Source organism: Dendrobium catenatum, unplaced genomic scaffold (genome assembly GCF_001605985.2).
Source record: "Dendrobium catenatum unplaced genomic scaffold, ASM160598v2 fragScaff_scaffold_1063, whole genome shotgun sequence".
In the NCBI taxonomy this organism is placed as follows: Eukaryota; Viridiplantae; Streptophyta; class Magnoliopsida; order Asparagales; family Orchidaceae; genus Dendrobium; species Dendrobium catenatum.
In genome coordinates, this window is record NW_021319525.1 from 546,801 (window position 1) to 561,829 (window position 15,029).

Genomic DNA, 15,029 nt, shown 5'->3' on the forward strand with positions numbered 1-15,029 from the left:
TGGCTTAACGTGGCCCGCCCATATCAGCACCAATTATATGCGGAAAATTTAATTGGGGGTTTATTATTATTATTATTAAAATTTAGACTAATTAAGATAAATTTTTACTCATATTATATATGTAAGACATGAATTTAAGACTTCTTGATTGATAGTTAAAGTTTCCAACCAATAGATCAAGATGAGATGCATTAATTGGGGGATTTACATGTGATATATCATCAAAAAATTATATTGATCGGGCATGAATCTCAAGGCAAAATCAGGTTGGAAACTTCCGAAATTAAAATTGGAATCATCCAAACTCCAATTTTAGCAAATTTATAGTTGAACTGAGCGTCTCGAGAAACGAATCTAATGACACCAAATCCAACCCAAACCGAACCCAAACGGGTCCAAATCAACGGTTAGAAGAGTTGTTGGAAGGTTCAAACCACAATTTGGATTATTGAACGGTTTCCAAACATAACATTCTTATAGTAGAATCGAGCGGCTCGACGATACAAATCCAACAAGCCCAAGATCACCGAATTCCGACATCACTAAGGCATTCAAATGTCCATCAAATGGTCCATGATCAAGGAATTCAACATCGATCGTCCATCCAAACGCTCCTCATTAACCCTTGATCTCTCACCTATTTACGGGCCATGCCACTCCAGAAATCTATAAATAGATCCCACATTTCTATTGAAAAGGGGCTCCAAGCAAGAGAGCAAGAGAGCGATCGAAGATCACTCTTGCCTCCTCGCTCCTCCTCGACTACCGCCAGAGTTCCATCGAACCACCGCCTGAGTTATGCCGGACCACCACTTGAGGACCTCACCTCCGTCATACCACCGCCTAATGTCGTTGCTCCACCAGACCACCAATTGAGGCCCTCACCTCCACCGAACCACCGCCTGACATCGTTGCTCTGCCAGACCACCACTTAAGGCCCTCATCTCCGCTGGACCATTGTCTGACGTCGTTGCTCCATCGAACCACCACTTGAGGCTCTCGCCTCCACCGGACCACAGCAAGACGTCGTTGCTCCGCCAGACCACCATTTGAGGCCCTCGCCTCCACCGGACCACCGCCTAATGCTGTTACTCCGCCGAAACAATACTTGAGGCCCTCACCTCCGCCGAAACACTACCTAATGTTGTTGCTTCATCGGACCACCACTTGAGACCCTCAACTTCGACGGACAACTGCCTGACGTTGTTGCTCCACCGAACCACCACTTGAGGCCCTCACCTCCGCCAGACCATCGTATGACATCGTTGCTCCGTCGAACCACCACTTGAGGCCCTCGCCTCCGCCGGACCACTACCTAATGTCGTTTCTCCGCTGGACCAGCACTTAAGGCCCTCACCTCCAGACCACCACTTCAAGCCCTCACCTCCGCCGGCCCATCGCTTAACATCGTTGCTCCGCCGGACCACCACTTGATGCCCTCACCTCCATTGGACCACCGCCTGACGTCGTTGCTCTACCAGACCACAACTTGAGGCACTCACCTCCGTCGGACCACCGCCTGACGTCGTTGCTCCGCCAGACTACTAATTGAGGCCCTCACCTCCGCCAAACTTCTCCCGGACTACCACTTGAGGTCCGGACTTCTGCCGGACCACCACTTGACGCCTCAATTTATGTCGGACCACCACCTAACACCCAAACTTTTGTCAGACTACCACCTAAGGCCCGAGCTTCTGCCTAACCACGACTTGACGCTTGGACTTTTGTATGACCATCACCTGAGGCCCTGACCTTTGCCGGAACACCACCTGAGGCCCGTACTTCTGTTATGCCACCACTTGATGCCCAGAGTTCTACCAGAATACTCCCCTACTACAACAATTTTTATGTCCCTGATCTCTGATCAACTACGATCTTTCGAACACTTATTTCCTGCCGACTATGGTCCTTCCAACATCAATTGTCTACTATGATCCTTCTGACCTACACCACCAGACAATGATCTTTTTGACCCGGCCTCCTACCTACTATGATCTTTTCAACCTCTATCCTATCAACCATAGTCCTGCCAACCAAACAAACATGTCTATGTTGATTATTGTAACTCCTAACATATAATGAACTCTATATGATGTATATTTGTGACATTAAGCCAATGCCTTCTTCCTAGGAAGGGTCTCATTTGTAATCAACTACAATTACTAGTTAATTCATTCAAATTGGACCAAGCCCCATAGTTTTTTCCCCTTTTTAGGGGTTTATATGTAAAAACTCTAGTGTCTCTTATGAATGTTACACCCTCTCTCTTATCTGCTTATGTGCATGATCTTTTTGCAATGCTAAGACGTTAAACTTCATATTTCTCTACCGCCGCGAATATTCCAGGATGCAACAGCATGTATAGTATTTGAAATTTTTTTATTCATATATGTGTTTGTTCTATGGTTGGGCTGCTGGATCTTTTCCAAGTACTTTTGGATGATATTTATGTGTGAGTAATTTTTTGGGTTGGACAATAATGATGAAGCAAACTTCCTTTTCCTTGTGCTTCCCTAGAAAGCATGGGCTTTAATTTGGCAACCGTGGAAGCTTGTCTTGGTTTTTGTTTGTTTTGTTGGTTGGTTTTTTTAATAGTTGAGTCCTTTCCCTTATCTGTTTGCTGCTTTCAATGGATGACACATTGCCTAAGCAACCAGGTGGCGCTCAATTTTAGTTGGTTTTTTTTTTATGTAGGAACTCTTTGTTGCCTCTTGAGTCTGGTGGGCTTTTATGCCTTCCTTTTTTTATCTTTTCAACTAGCTATTTATTTTTTTGAGGTTTTAGTTTTTCAACTTTACACCTTGGTGCTCCATAATATGTAATTTTCTCTTTTTTGGTCATGTTCTTTTGGGATACCTTTGTGCATCTCCCCTTTAATAATGAATATGTGCTCACTCAAAATATTCTTTAAAAAAACAAGAAGAAATTTTATTATTTATATATTTTGCATCATAAATTTTGGTATTTATTTATATCACATTTAAAACATCTGAAATATCTCAAAAAGATTGTTCTTCTCTCCCTATTAATGATGTTGCTTATTATTACGAAATTTTGTATTTCCTCCCTCCTAATAAAAATTATATCCAAAAATGCCCAAATTTTCTCACTCATGGGTGAACGAGGAAAAATTACTACGTGCGGACTTTGGACGCCGTTCGGAATTCAATCACGTGAAGACACATAGATTTTTTCCTCTCTTGTATATAGGTGTGTACAAAAGAGAGAAAATTTATATGACTTCACGTGATTGGAGTCTGGACAAAAAGTTGTGTCTGAACTCAGCACGTAATAATTTCTAGAACTCAAGGGCTCCCCTTTTCTCTCCAACACGCTCACTGCCTTTATTCTCCATTATACATTGAATAACTCTCTGATGGCTATAGTTGCCTAGCTTGTGCCAAAGTACTCTCCTTGTGGGTGAACTCACCTCAGGCCTTACCCACCTGCAAGTATTTTATCTAGAGAACCAACTTCTGCAATCAAAAGAGAGGCACTGGTGGAGTAATTGGTAGTGTTTGGCCCATCAAAAACAATTCATACAATACCAATTGTGTCTATAAAGTCCTCAAAGTTCATGTAACAATTGAATATTGTCATAATCAGACCCACAATATCCAATTTAACAATGAATGTATTGAGAGTTCTTTTTATATTGAATGCGTAGATAGTTCTTGCTCATATCCATTCAAACTAACTATAATTATATACACTCAAGGAGATGTGTGATATATTTATAACTATTTCTACCTTTATCTACTTGAGCAAACTATATTTATTGGTTGGTTGAAGTCAAATCATCATTTGCCACTTCATTTTGTTTAAAATAAGTTTGAGTTGCTTGACGACATCAATGAGCACCTAAGACCATCAAATATATTGCCCTTACAACTTACAACATAAAAGATGCACTTTGTCATAGAGGTGCAAACCATGGAACGGGACTCTATCGACATCATCGAAGTAAAACAGAAAATAATTTTGTTTAATTTAAATGAACAGACGAATTAGATCGTGTAATGTTTGATATAAAACATTCCAAAAGAATAGTTTCAGAGGATGCAGTCCTAAGAAATTTTTGAGTCGAAACTGGAAGGGGAACGTGAAATGACTTTGGGTTGAACTTTTGTATATTAAACTTATGATGGTGCTTTGAATTGTGATTGTACCAATGGTGGCTGTCTTTCTTAGGGGATTTAGCTACTTAAATGTATTTGGAATTATTGATGCTATTAAGGGATTTCGAATTTTTATTTTAAAGGATGATGAAGTGTTATGTTTTAATACTTCTGATAGAGTATTTGTACTTTTTGGTTACTAAGGTATTATGTTCTTTTTTGTTCTTACCAAAAGCATGTCCCAGCTAATGAGTAACAAATTGTAGTTAAAAGTGATACAGTTTGCACAAAAACATAAAGGGTTGTTGTAAAAAATGGCAATACATGTAAGATAAAACATTTGCTAGCTTAACTATTGCAAAAAATCTCAAAATATGTGTTCTATGAATTCAAGTTGATGTTTTTTGAAACCACCCCCACCCCCCCAAAAAAAAAATTGTCACCATCAATTACAATAGCAAAGAAGAGTGCTAGATCGATGAAGAGAGAGAGAGAGAGAGAGAGAGAGAGAGAGAGAGAGAGATGATGAAAGTAGGGATTGCAAGTGAGCGCTAGAGTGTGTTTGTGTGTGACTGAGAGAGATAGAGAGAGATAATGGGGATGACGTGATGAAATTTAACTCTTCTTTGCCATAAAAAAGATGCTTAACTTTCAAATAAATTAGGATTGTAATGCTCAATGAATGCTTTAGCATTGAAGGATTCATATCACTATTATTTACAACCCATATGCCCACAATATCTCCTATGTTCACATGTGATATGTCCGCAGCATCACTAATTTCTTCTATATATGGTATGTTCCTATCATAACCTACTAGTGAAAGATGACGAATTTATTAATATTTCATAACCATAATTCACACAAATATATATAGTTAAAATCTTCTTATGATTAGCAGACACATATATAGGAGATTGGTATTGAATAAATATGCATATCTCATTTGAGAGGAAAAAAAAAAAGATCATAATATGTTGCTGAATTAAAGTTATATATTGTGGTCTATCAAAGTAGTACATCATCTCCAATTTTAAACTAAGCCGATTTTTATCAACCTATCTTATTTTATATATACGACCTATGAGATATTCAAAAGAAATATTTCTTCATACTATGAATTCATTGCTTTATTTCCCCATAAACATCTATACTTTATCTATTTATGAGTTAAATCTCATGGTCTAACTCTATTGAGAGAAGAAATATCGAGTGAAAGTACGATGATAATAGTAATGGAGAAAGTATGTGTGTAAGGGTGGGGCTTCGTTCTTCCCATACAATATGGATATTAGGTCAATGTGGGCTGCCTCTTTATATTTTTTAGTTGCCATATATACATATATATACTTTTCAGCAATAACATGATGCAAATTATAAACATAGCCCAAATATTTTTTTTTTCTCTAAATAAATTTATAGATAGATGATTTATTGATTTTCCTCCTTGGCATCACAATATCACATGGCTGTTCTACCTTCATATGTTTGAAATGAGAATGAATTGACCTTAGAAATTTATTGTTGGATGAATGTAAATTCTTTTTAAACCACCAAAATCTATAGTATTGTATTCATTATAATTCAAATAAAAAAATAAAATATATTCACACATACAATACCCTTAGAACAATTTGAGCAATATTCTTTTGTTATGTAGATAAAAAAAATTATATCACAATATTTAAATTAGAATATAAAAGCCAAGCACAAAAATGAAAAATAAAGACTCAAAAAATGATGAAGATTCCTTTGAAAAATCAGATTAAAAGAAGTCAATAATGATATTTTACAAATAAAAAAATTATCTATACAAGTATGGACCTTTGTTAGTTTTGTGTGGAATCTTTTTTTGTTGATCAATGGGGTTATTCTATTGCCTTGGACCTTAATTCCATCGGTCGAGCTCGACAGGGGGTTTCCCTTGCCTGGGTTGGGGTGCTTTGCAATCATGCAACACTGCGGCAAAGTGTAATCAAGCATTGCGACGCTATGAAGTTTGTTTTCAAATAGACAAAGAGCAGAGCGTTGTGACTCTCCTTGGCATTGCAAAACTGCTAGGAAGCGCTGCGATGCTCCAAACCCCAACGCAACGGTGCTGTCAGGCAAACTGGAGATAGAGAGTTGAGCACAGCTGTGCTGCGAGATGGGCTGGCAATTTTCATTATAGTTTTTTTTATTAAGGGCTGTGTCTCTGGGTAGTTTTATTCGATCTCTTTATTTGATCTTGTAAGAGAAAAGTGTTAGAGAGAAGAGAGACATGGAGAGAGTGAGATAAGAGAGATCTATACTATTTCTCCCAAAATTTTATAGTGAAATTATTGGCGGTGTGGTTTGGCTCCATGGTTTTTTTTTTTTTCCGATTTCAAGTTTTTCCACTTTAAATCCATGTATTCTTTCTTTTTTAATGTAATTTCTCTTTCTTGTATGTGTTTGTTGCATGTTTTACAGCTTCCCCCAACAACCTTGATATAAGTATTTGAATAAAAAAAAATTTAAGTTGGTTGTGGAATGATGTAAACTCCAATTTTAATAAATTGAAATTGAAATGAATATTTTATTGAGACAAGCTCAACCACAGAAAAAGTATTTAGATTTGTGTTCAAATGAATATAAATGAAGCACTCACAAATATAGTTGAAAATTTTGTGACACTATTTGAATGACTCAATAATCTTTGAATATTGCATGCTTATATATCTTGATTTGAATATATATGCATAAGAGCTTTGATAAGCATACGAGATGATATTACAAGAGAAAATAAGAATCATATATATTATGTCATCAAGCATATGCTAAGTATGAAAGCATATTGATTGCACTTATCAAGAATATGCTTTAGAGTCATGAAATATTATACTTATTATATGCTAGAAAATTTGAGTATGTAGAGTATATATTTTATGTCATAATGTTATCTAAAATTCAACATGTATAAATAAAAATAGTAAGATCGATCAGAATTTTTTTTTACGTGGAAAATTTTGGAAAGAAAAAAAAATCACAGGGCCTTGCCCAATTAAAAAAAAAAATCCATTATATAACAGGTGATACAAAAATCCCCCTTTTATCATAGGCTAAAATAAGAGGAGATTATTTGAAAGTTAATGTCTGTTTTTTCCTGAGGATTAGGATTATAGAATTATCTACAAATAGATAATCAATACGCAACAACAGAGCTTAATTTCTTTTATAGGGATTACATGTGTATGGTGTCCATCAACAGACAATTGAAACCCAAAAACAAGAATAAATCTTGAAAAGAGTCTGAAGATGGCGGAGATTATTGATGGCGATCACCAATAATGATGATGGTTGTCAGTAGCAATAATTGATAGGGGTTGTTGGTGGAAATATGTGATGGTGGTCGTTAGTGGCGATAGTTGGAATATGCAAAAGGCTATCCAATTTTGTTATTTCTCCCCTCATCTCATGTGAAGAATGTGATTCTATTTATAGGTTTTTTTTTATGGATATTTTAATAATTTGAACTAGAATCCAAAACTCTTCATATTGATTCCCTTGATCACAAAATATTTATTCAACGTCTAAGTGCCCTAATAATGTTAAAATTGAGTGATCTTAGGCTAGTTGGATTCATCTCATCGAGCCGCTCGACTTGACTATAAGCATATCTAATTTGAAGATTATTTTGTCATCAAATTAATGTTTAAAGTTTCTAATCATACTTTAAGTGTTTGATTTGGGTTTATTTGGGCTCAAATTGAACCACCTTTAATACCGTTGGGTTCCTCTCATTGAGATGTTTAGTTCGACTATAAACATGCTGAAATTAGTGTTCATAAGATTTTGAATTTAATTCCAAGAATTTTCAATTCCAATTTTATCTCTAGATTCATGCCAAACCGATCAAATTTTTTGTAGATATATCAATGACTTATATATTAGTAATTTTATGTCATATAGCTAATTAATTTGCCTTATCATGCTTATGCTAGTTGCGAAATTGTTACGTGCGGTCACTGGACACCATCCGGAGGCCAATTAGGATGTGCTACGTCACTAATTTACTGTGTATGATTACTGTGTACCGTTGTGTATCGGGTGACGTGACGTGCCTTGATTGGTCTCCAAATGATCCGGTGACCGCACGTAACAATTTCTCATGTGCTAGTCAGTCATAATTAAACTACCTCCTAAGATGTTATCATAATTCCACATGTATTTTCTACATTGATTATTTCCAATCTAAATAATCCAAATTGCAAAATAGATAGGTACATATAGCCTCTAACCGAAGTTACAGAATAACTGAAAATCTTATGGGAAGAAGGTGTGGGTAAATATACATGATATTTATTTAAAGTATAATTGATATATGAAAACTACTTATATGAATAAATGACTATTTTTTTAACATATGGTATGATATATAACAGATCATATCATTATAAAAAAATTAGCTTATTAATATTCAAAGTTTGATTCATTTAAAATAATAGATGCCTATATGTGATTTGTGTTTGACTCATTTCTTGCTTAATGAGTTTTTAACAAATGAACATTATCAATCTATTGATTTGAGCTTTATTTTTTAAATGTTCATTAGCTGAAAAACAAGCTGAGCCTACTAACAAATAATTTTGTAAAGCTTGTTTACAAACATATTTAACGAGTTTTTTCAATCTACCGAACGAATCCGTTCAAGAAAAATGAGTTAAAAAAATAATTATTCTTAGAAATAAGTTTGTTCATGAACACTATTAACAATCAAACAAATATAAACAAACACATTCTACTGAAAAATAAAACATAAAAATGAAATTAGTTTTTTTATTTTATAAAATAAGAGTAATTTATTATAATAAAATTAAAATTATGTAAAAAAATATTAAATAAAGATTTAAACAAGAATTAATCAATTTTTAAGGAACTTATTCACAACCTTGTATTAAATATTAATCGAGCTTCTTATCAAGCTTACTCACACACTTTAATTGATACTATTCATGATCAATATAAACAAATTGAACGCATATTTGTTCAAACTTATTTATTTAATAGTCGAGTATTTTAAAAATTATTCAAACTTAGACTTCGTTTGGGACAACTTTCTTACTGCTTCTTAAAACAGTTTTCTAGTTCAAAATTTTTAATTTTTGTACTAGATAGCTGGTTTAAGAAGCAATAAGAAAGCTGCCCGAAATCAAACTATATTTGATTACTTAAACAAACGTAACCGAGTCGAGTACAAGTAACTTTTCAAACACTTAATTCATTTATAACTCTAGTACCAATAATTCATGTATCATTATTTGTTTTATTTTAACTCATGTATTGTAAATTCAATTCTCATTTTATTAGAAGAGCAATAACTTCTTATATTTCCCATCTTGGTGAGTTATGAAAAACATTTGTTACCATTACAACTTAATTTAAGATTACTTGTGGCAAAAAACAAATGTGATGATATCTGCCAAGCTCTTAAAATTATAAATTTAAGCCCCCCAAGTTTACTTCATTCAGTTCTTGAAGAAACTTTTAAACTTTTTTTTTTCCTCTTTGGTCGAAATAATTTAGGTTTCGTTTGGGGCAGTTTTTTTATTATTTTCTAAAGCAATTTTTTAGTACAAAATTTTCAAATTCAAGAAATTGTCGTACTAAAAAATTGTTTTAAAAAACAATAAAAAAACTACAAAACCTTAATTTCTAAAATTATGTACATAAACAAAGAACTAATAGTGGTCAGCAAAATTATATATAATAATCATGAAAAGAAATAAAATTGAACAATCCTTCCGAGGTTTCGTTTAAGATAATTTTTTTATTGTTTTTTAAAGTAACTTTTTAGTATAAAAAGTTCTAGAACTCGAAATTTTTGCATTAAAAAGTAATAAGAAAGTTGTTCCAAACGAAACTCGAAATCATTAAAGCTTTCTTAGATTGGGGTAAGTATAATATCATTTTGGCACACTATTTTTGAAATTAAATCATATTTTATTTTCTTTTTGTTTTTCAACAAAGGATAGATAGCCAGAAGTGTTGGTTTTCCACTAAATAGAACTCTATCATCTTACTTATATAAAAATTAATTATCATACCCTAATGTTGACAATAGTGTTTAATACTCTTCAAAAGCTAGATTATAAATTTTAAAATTTGATTAAAGTTTAAAAAAATTGACACTCGCGTATAGTCACGTGAGCCGATCTTTTCCAGCATTTGACTATTACAAATCATGGTAGAAGAGCTCGTATTTTGTGGGTCCACAAAGGAGCTCTTCTGTCATGACCCGTTAACTGCCTGCTAAATACCTAGCTATTATTGATGCTTATACAAAATTGTGATTATAAAGTTAAAAGTATGATTAAGCAATGTCTCTTTTACCTAATTTTTTTAAAGCATGTACACTAAACATAAATATAAGGTCACACTTTACTTTAGAACAGCTAGAATTAAAATAACAAAAGTCAGGTTAAATTATATATAGCATTATTGAGACACTCAATACCGGAGATTTTTGCAGACTTAAAATTTTTTTCATAATATTTAACTGATAATAGAGATGAAGGGTCTATTAGCTAGGGACAACTATAATATTTTATAAAGCTGACAGTCAAGTTGTTGTGAGGAAAATAATTTTTTTGAAAGTACTATGAATATGAGAAATATATTCTTTTTTAAAAAATTGAAAGTTTGCTTTCTTAAAGTTATCATACAAACCCCAAAACTTTTAAGAAATATCAAAAAAATAGCAAGAAAATGTTAGTCAAACTAAATTATCGAAGTTTAGAGACCAAGCTTTACTCTCGATTGAATATTGGTGACGATTTTTCTGTTTTTTGTGGAGTTTTTAGCAATTATAACAGTATCTCATTAAGCGTTTAAAATCTTCATTAAAGTTTCGTTTGTGATAACTTTTGATCAATATTTTGTCATTATTTTTAAAATAATTTTTGTACTAAAAAGAAGTAAGAAAACTGTCACAAACGAAGCCTAAAACACTTCAATCTAACCCAATGTAAGCATGCAACAAAAACAACTAACTCAACTGTGCCAAAGAATATATATCAAAATCTTCATCATTCATGAAATATATTATGAACAATAAACCAGTTTTTAGAGCATGAAGCACTGCAGAATGGTTGCTTTCCTTCATGATAATATATATATAATCAAACAAAATGATATATCTTTGCATTATTAATTAAAGTATATATAACTCTTAGTAAGCAATAAGAAGCTTAAGTAGCAATTCTTTTGTGTGGCTTTAGGAAATTCATGCTTCGTTTGTAACAGCTTAGCTTTTTTCTGCTTTCTAAAATAGCTTTTTAGTAAAAAAATTTCTTGAATCTGAAAATTTTATACTAAAACGTCATTTTAAAAAGCAGTATAAAAGCTGTCCCAAACAAACCTTATTCCTTTATAAAATCTCTTCCACAGTGTCATCATAATGGGCATTTGAAATACCATGCTTGATGTACAATATAACTGTACTCAAATTTTCAATCAAGTAACAAATTCATCAAAATTAATGAATCTTTGCTTCCCCACCCTTAAATTGATAACTTCAGCTCCAAATCGAGCTCTTGCGAGTTGCTGGAATCTGATACTTGGCTGTTTGATCCAGTGGAATAGCTTCTGTCATGCCTGATTCTCTTCTGCACAAGATCCTGAAGAAGAAAATGAATCATTTACAGGAAGAAAAATATTTTTTTTGGTAATAGTGTAGCATTCTTTATATTTCAGCCAACCTCCATGAGTGGTAAAGTAACTGGTCCAAAATGATTTGCCTGTGATACACTGCTGCTTCTATTATTTGCATAAAACCTAGCAAAATGGTAGAAGAACACAAGAAAACTCCAGTCAAGCTAAATTGTCTACTGTAACAAGATAGAACAAATACTCTTTATATTTCTCATAAGTTTATATTTAACATTCCACATATGATTTAGGTGATAAATTTATATTTTTTTTATAGAAGTAAGAAGCATTAGTAAACTTTATAATACAGAAACCCTAGTTTGAGTCTCAAGTACCTTGGTGAAAGATTGAACTGAGTGTCAGCAAAGCTAATATCTTCATTTCTGCTCTCTCCATATCCCACCTGAAACAGAAATCAGAAATAATGATGGGTCACTCTGTTCAATTCAAATAGTTCATCCAGTTTCTAATCAATTAATCTGTGACGAGAACATGGGAAAAAAATTAAAATAACCAGAGATTCAGATAATATAAAACTGGGATGAACAGTAGAAACTGGGAAGATTTAAAAGTGCTAGACAAGAGAAAAAGGTTGGAGAAGAAGACCAGTTCATGACCAGTCTTATCTATTGTGCTTGAGTATAGGCAACAAAATCCTTGAGGTTACTTACTATAAGCAGTACTAAAAGGGTACGGAGCAAAAATTAAAAAGAAATTAATTACATAGATAATTGAGAAGTGAGAAGTGAAAGGCATACTAACCATGGCCAGATTACTGGGAAAACAAGGATAAACTGATTGTTGACTGTAACTAGACATCAACTGGCTTTGAATTCTGATCTTTTCAAGCTGAGCCACACCAAGACCTCTCTGCGGTTGCTTTGGCCTCTCCATACCGCTTTTCTTTCCTTTCCTTGAACTTCCAGTACCTGATGATCTTCCACCTCCAAGCTCAATCTCTCCATGTTGGCTGCTCCCCATCTCTTGATGAAGAAAAGAAGAGAGAGAGAGAGAGAGAGATGAGTTATGACAAGATAGCTTGAAAGTGAAAGGGACAGAAAGCCAAGGCACCTTTTAAAGTGTGTTGGAATTAAGAAATTTGTGCCTTCCTGGATTGTGGATTGCCGAAGATTACAAGGAGATATTCTTTACTTTTGTGTCCTTCGCCTTGGTGTTGAAGATCTCTTCCTATTCTTTCGGTTACTAGAAGCACCATGTGCAATGGATGGCTAATAATTAATAGCAAAAGACTGACTTAGAGGCAAGATTTGATAGAGATACACTTAGCTTTAGGGGTTTTCTTTCATTAAATGGACCTCATATAACGTTTTGTAGCTCAAGATGCATCTGTATACTTTATGCATGTCTCATCACTACAGGTAGCTAGATATTGTCATTAAAGACCTAGTTAACAGGAATAAAATTATTCTTTTTACCGGCAAGACAACCGAGGCACACTTCTAAATTTAGAAGCTATTTCAGCTCACGTTGATCTATATGATGGTTGGAAGTTTTAGCTATTAATCAAGAGATTTTCAATTCAGAGTCTTGTGCATGTGATGTATATATGCAATTAGGTTGTGAAACCAGACAATAAATTGGAAAAATGAGAGATTCACAATTTGACCGGTTTGATCGGGGTAGAACTGAATGACGTAATAAATAATAATATTATTAAAATTAGTAAAATTAATATAATAATATGACGATCTAACTTTAAACTTAAACACAAATCACATTTTATAAATAATATAATCCATATTTAATATAAAATAAGTATATATATATATATATTTATTATAAATAATTTCTAATTTAATTTCTAATTTATTTTATATGTTTAAATATAATTTATACTTATGAAAGTATATCAAATTATATCTATTAATTTATTATATATATATATATATATATATATATGGATAATATATATGTGCTCATCCCAAAGTTTTGGAGTATTATGAGAAATTATTATGATGGAGGTACAATCAAATTTAAGATCTTAACAACTTTTATGCTTTGTTTGGGATGACTTTCTTACAACTTATTAAAGCAGCTTTTTTAGTATAAAATTAAGAATTTCGATTTGGAACAGCTTCCTTCTGTGCTTTCTAAAACAACTCCTATAAAAAATTTCTTAAATTTGAAAATTTTGCATTAAAAAACAGTATGAAGTCGTCCCAGACGAAGCCTAAATATGTATTGAAAAACTCCTTTAAAAGCAATAAAAAAATTGTCTCAATTGAATCCTTAAATTTTTACTTAACTAAACTCATTGACACTTATCTATTTTCTATACACATTTGTATGTGTACTGTATGGTGTTGATGCATACAAATTAATTTTCTGGTGGATGCAAAGAAAGAAATAGTATGATTTCATAATTCATGATAACCTAGATTGGATTTTCAATGCACGTGTGAAAGATCTTAGAATGAGACAAGTCTACCAAATGATTGGTTTATCTTTACGTCAGCTAGAATGTGCTTAAGCAAATTCTAATAATTCAGCCCCTTACATTAATCAGATCCAGCAAAATTTTCTTCTAGCACAAACTTAATGATTAATGACTAGGCGACTCTGTGTATTCAGGTTCCCCTTACTTCGAGCTTAGAATGAATTACAAAGCTTCTACTTCATTATCATTTAAAGAATTGGATCTGATCATTAAAATGATGCACCTAAAAATGATCAATTGCAAATACGCACCCGTTAATGCTTTTAGCACTTTCTTCTCTTATTGTCCTAAAATAATTGGATTAATTCATTCCTATCTGCGGATGCCGAACTGTCATTCGGAGACTAACCAAAACGTGTCACGTCACCCAGGCGCTCGGATACGCACGCTCCGGTAATGGCTGACATTGGAGTGATCTGGTTGGTCTCCGGATGACGTTCTACGTCCGATCTTCACACTGAATAATTTCTCCTAAACTTCGACCGTCAATGATATAAGGGCGTATGCATAGGTTTCCTTTCTTGACTTTTACTTCTACTATCATCTTAAAGGTTGCATCATCTACTCGTTATCAATTTCTATATATAACAACTTCTGAGGAAGAGTGAAGATGATCACTACATTAGAGAAAGATGATGAAGTATACAAGCTCTCCATTCTCAATAGCTCTTGATTTTCTTTAGTTAGAGCCTTAGAGAGGAGTTTCATCTCAAAATGCTCTCAAAAGTCCCACAACAAGAAAAATAGTCTGTTAAAAACTAAAATTAGATGACGTGAAAAAATTT

General features: G+C 33.3%; 1 protein-coding gene across 2 annotated transcripts; it reads right to left on the reverse strand.

Moving 5' to 3' along the window:
* Positions 1–11,477: 11,477 nt before the first annotated feature.
* Positions 11,478–13,017, reverse strand: LOC110095157 (protein SPEAR1). Of its 2 annotated transcripts, XM_020820574.2 has the most exons (5): positions 12,858–13,017; positions 12,549–12,769; positions 12,122–12,189; positions 11,837–11,912; positions 11,478–11,755 (listed from the first exon to the last, which is right to left on the reverse strand). In XM_020820574.2, exons 2-5 carry the CDS (start codon positions 12,765–12,767, stop codon positions 11,639–11,641), a joined length of 480 nt encoding a protein of 159 aa, XP_020676233.1. In that variant the 5' UTR covers positions 12,768–12,769; positions 12,858–13,017; the 3' UTR covers positions 11,478–11,638. The 2 variants fall into 2 exon arrangements, with proteins under 2 accessions (XP_020676233.1, XP_020676234.1); XM_020820575.2 differs by having other exon boundaries at positions 12,549–13,004.
* Positions 13,018–15,029: the final 2,012 nt, after the last annotated feature.

What these genes read in the sequence shown, in the direction of transcription:
- LOC110095157 (XM_020820574.2), bottom strand. Translation starts at nt 12,767, where the DNA reads ATGGGGAGCAGCCAACATGGAGAGATTGAGCTTGGAGGTGGAAGATCA. An exon ending in TTCCCAGTAATCTGGCCATG is followed by an intron (nt 12,190 to 12,548) that starts GTTAGTATGCCT and finishes TTTCTGTTTCAG; the next exon opens with GTGGGATATGGAGAGAGCAG. An exon ending in TTACTTTACCACTCATGGAG is followed by an intron (nt 11,756 to 11,836) that starts GTTGGCTGAAAT and finishes TTTCTTCTTCAG; the next exon opens with GATCTTGTGCAGAAGAGAAT.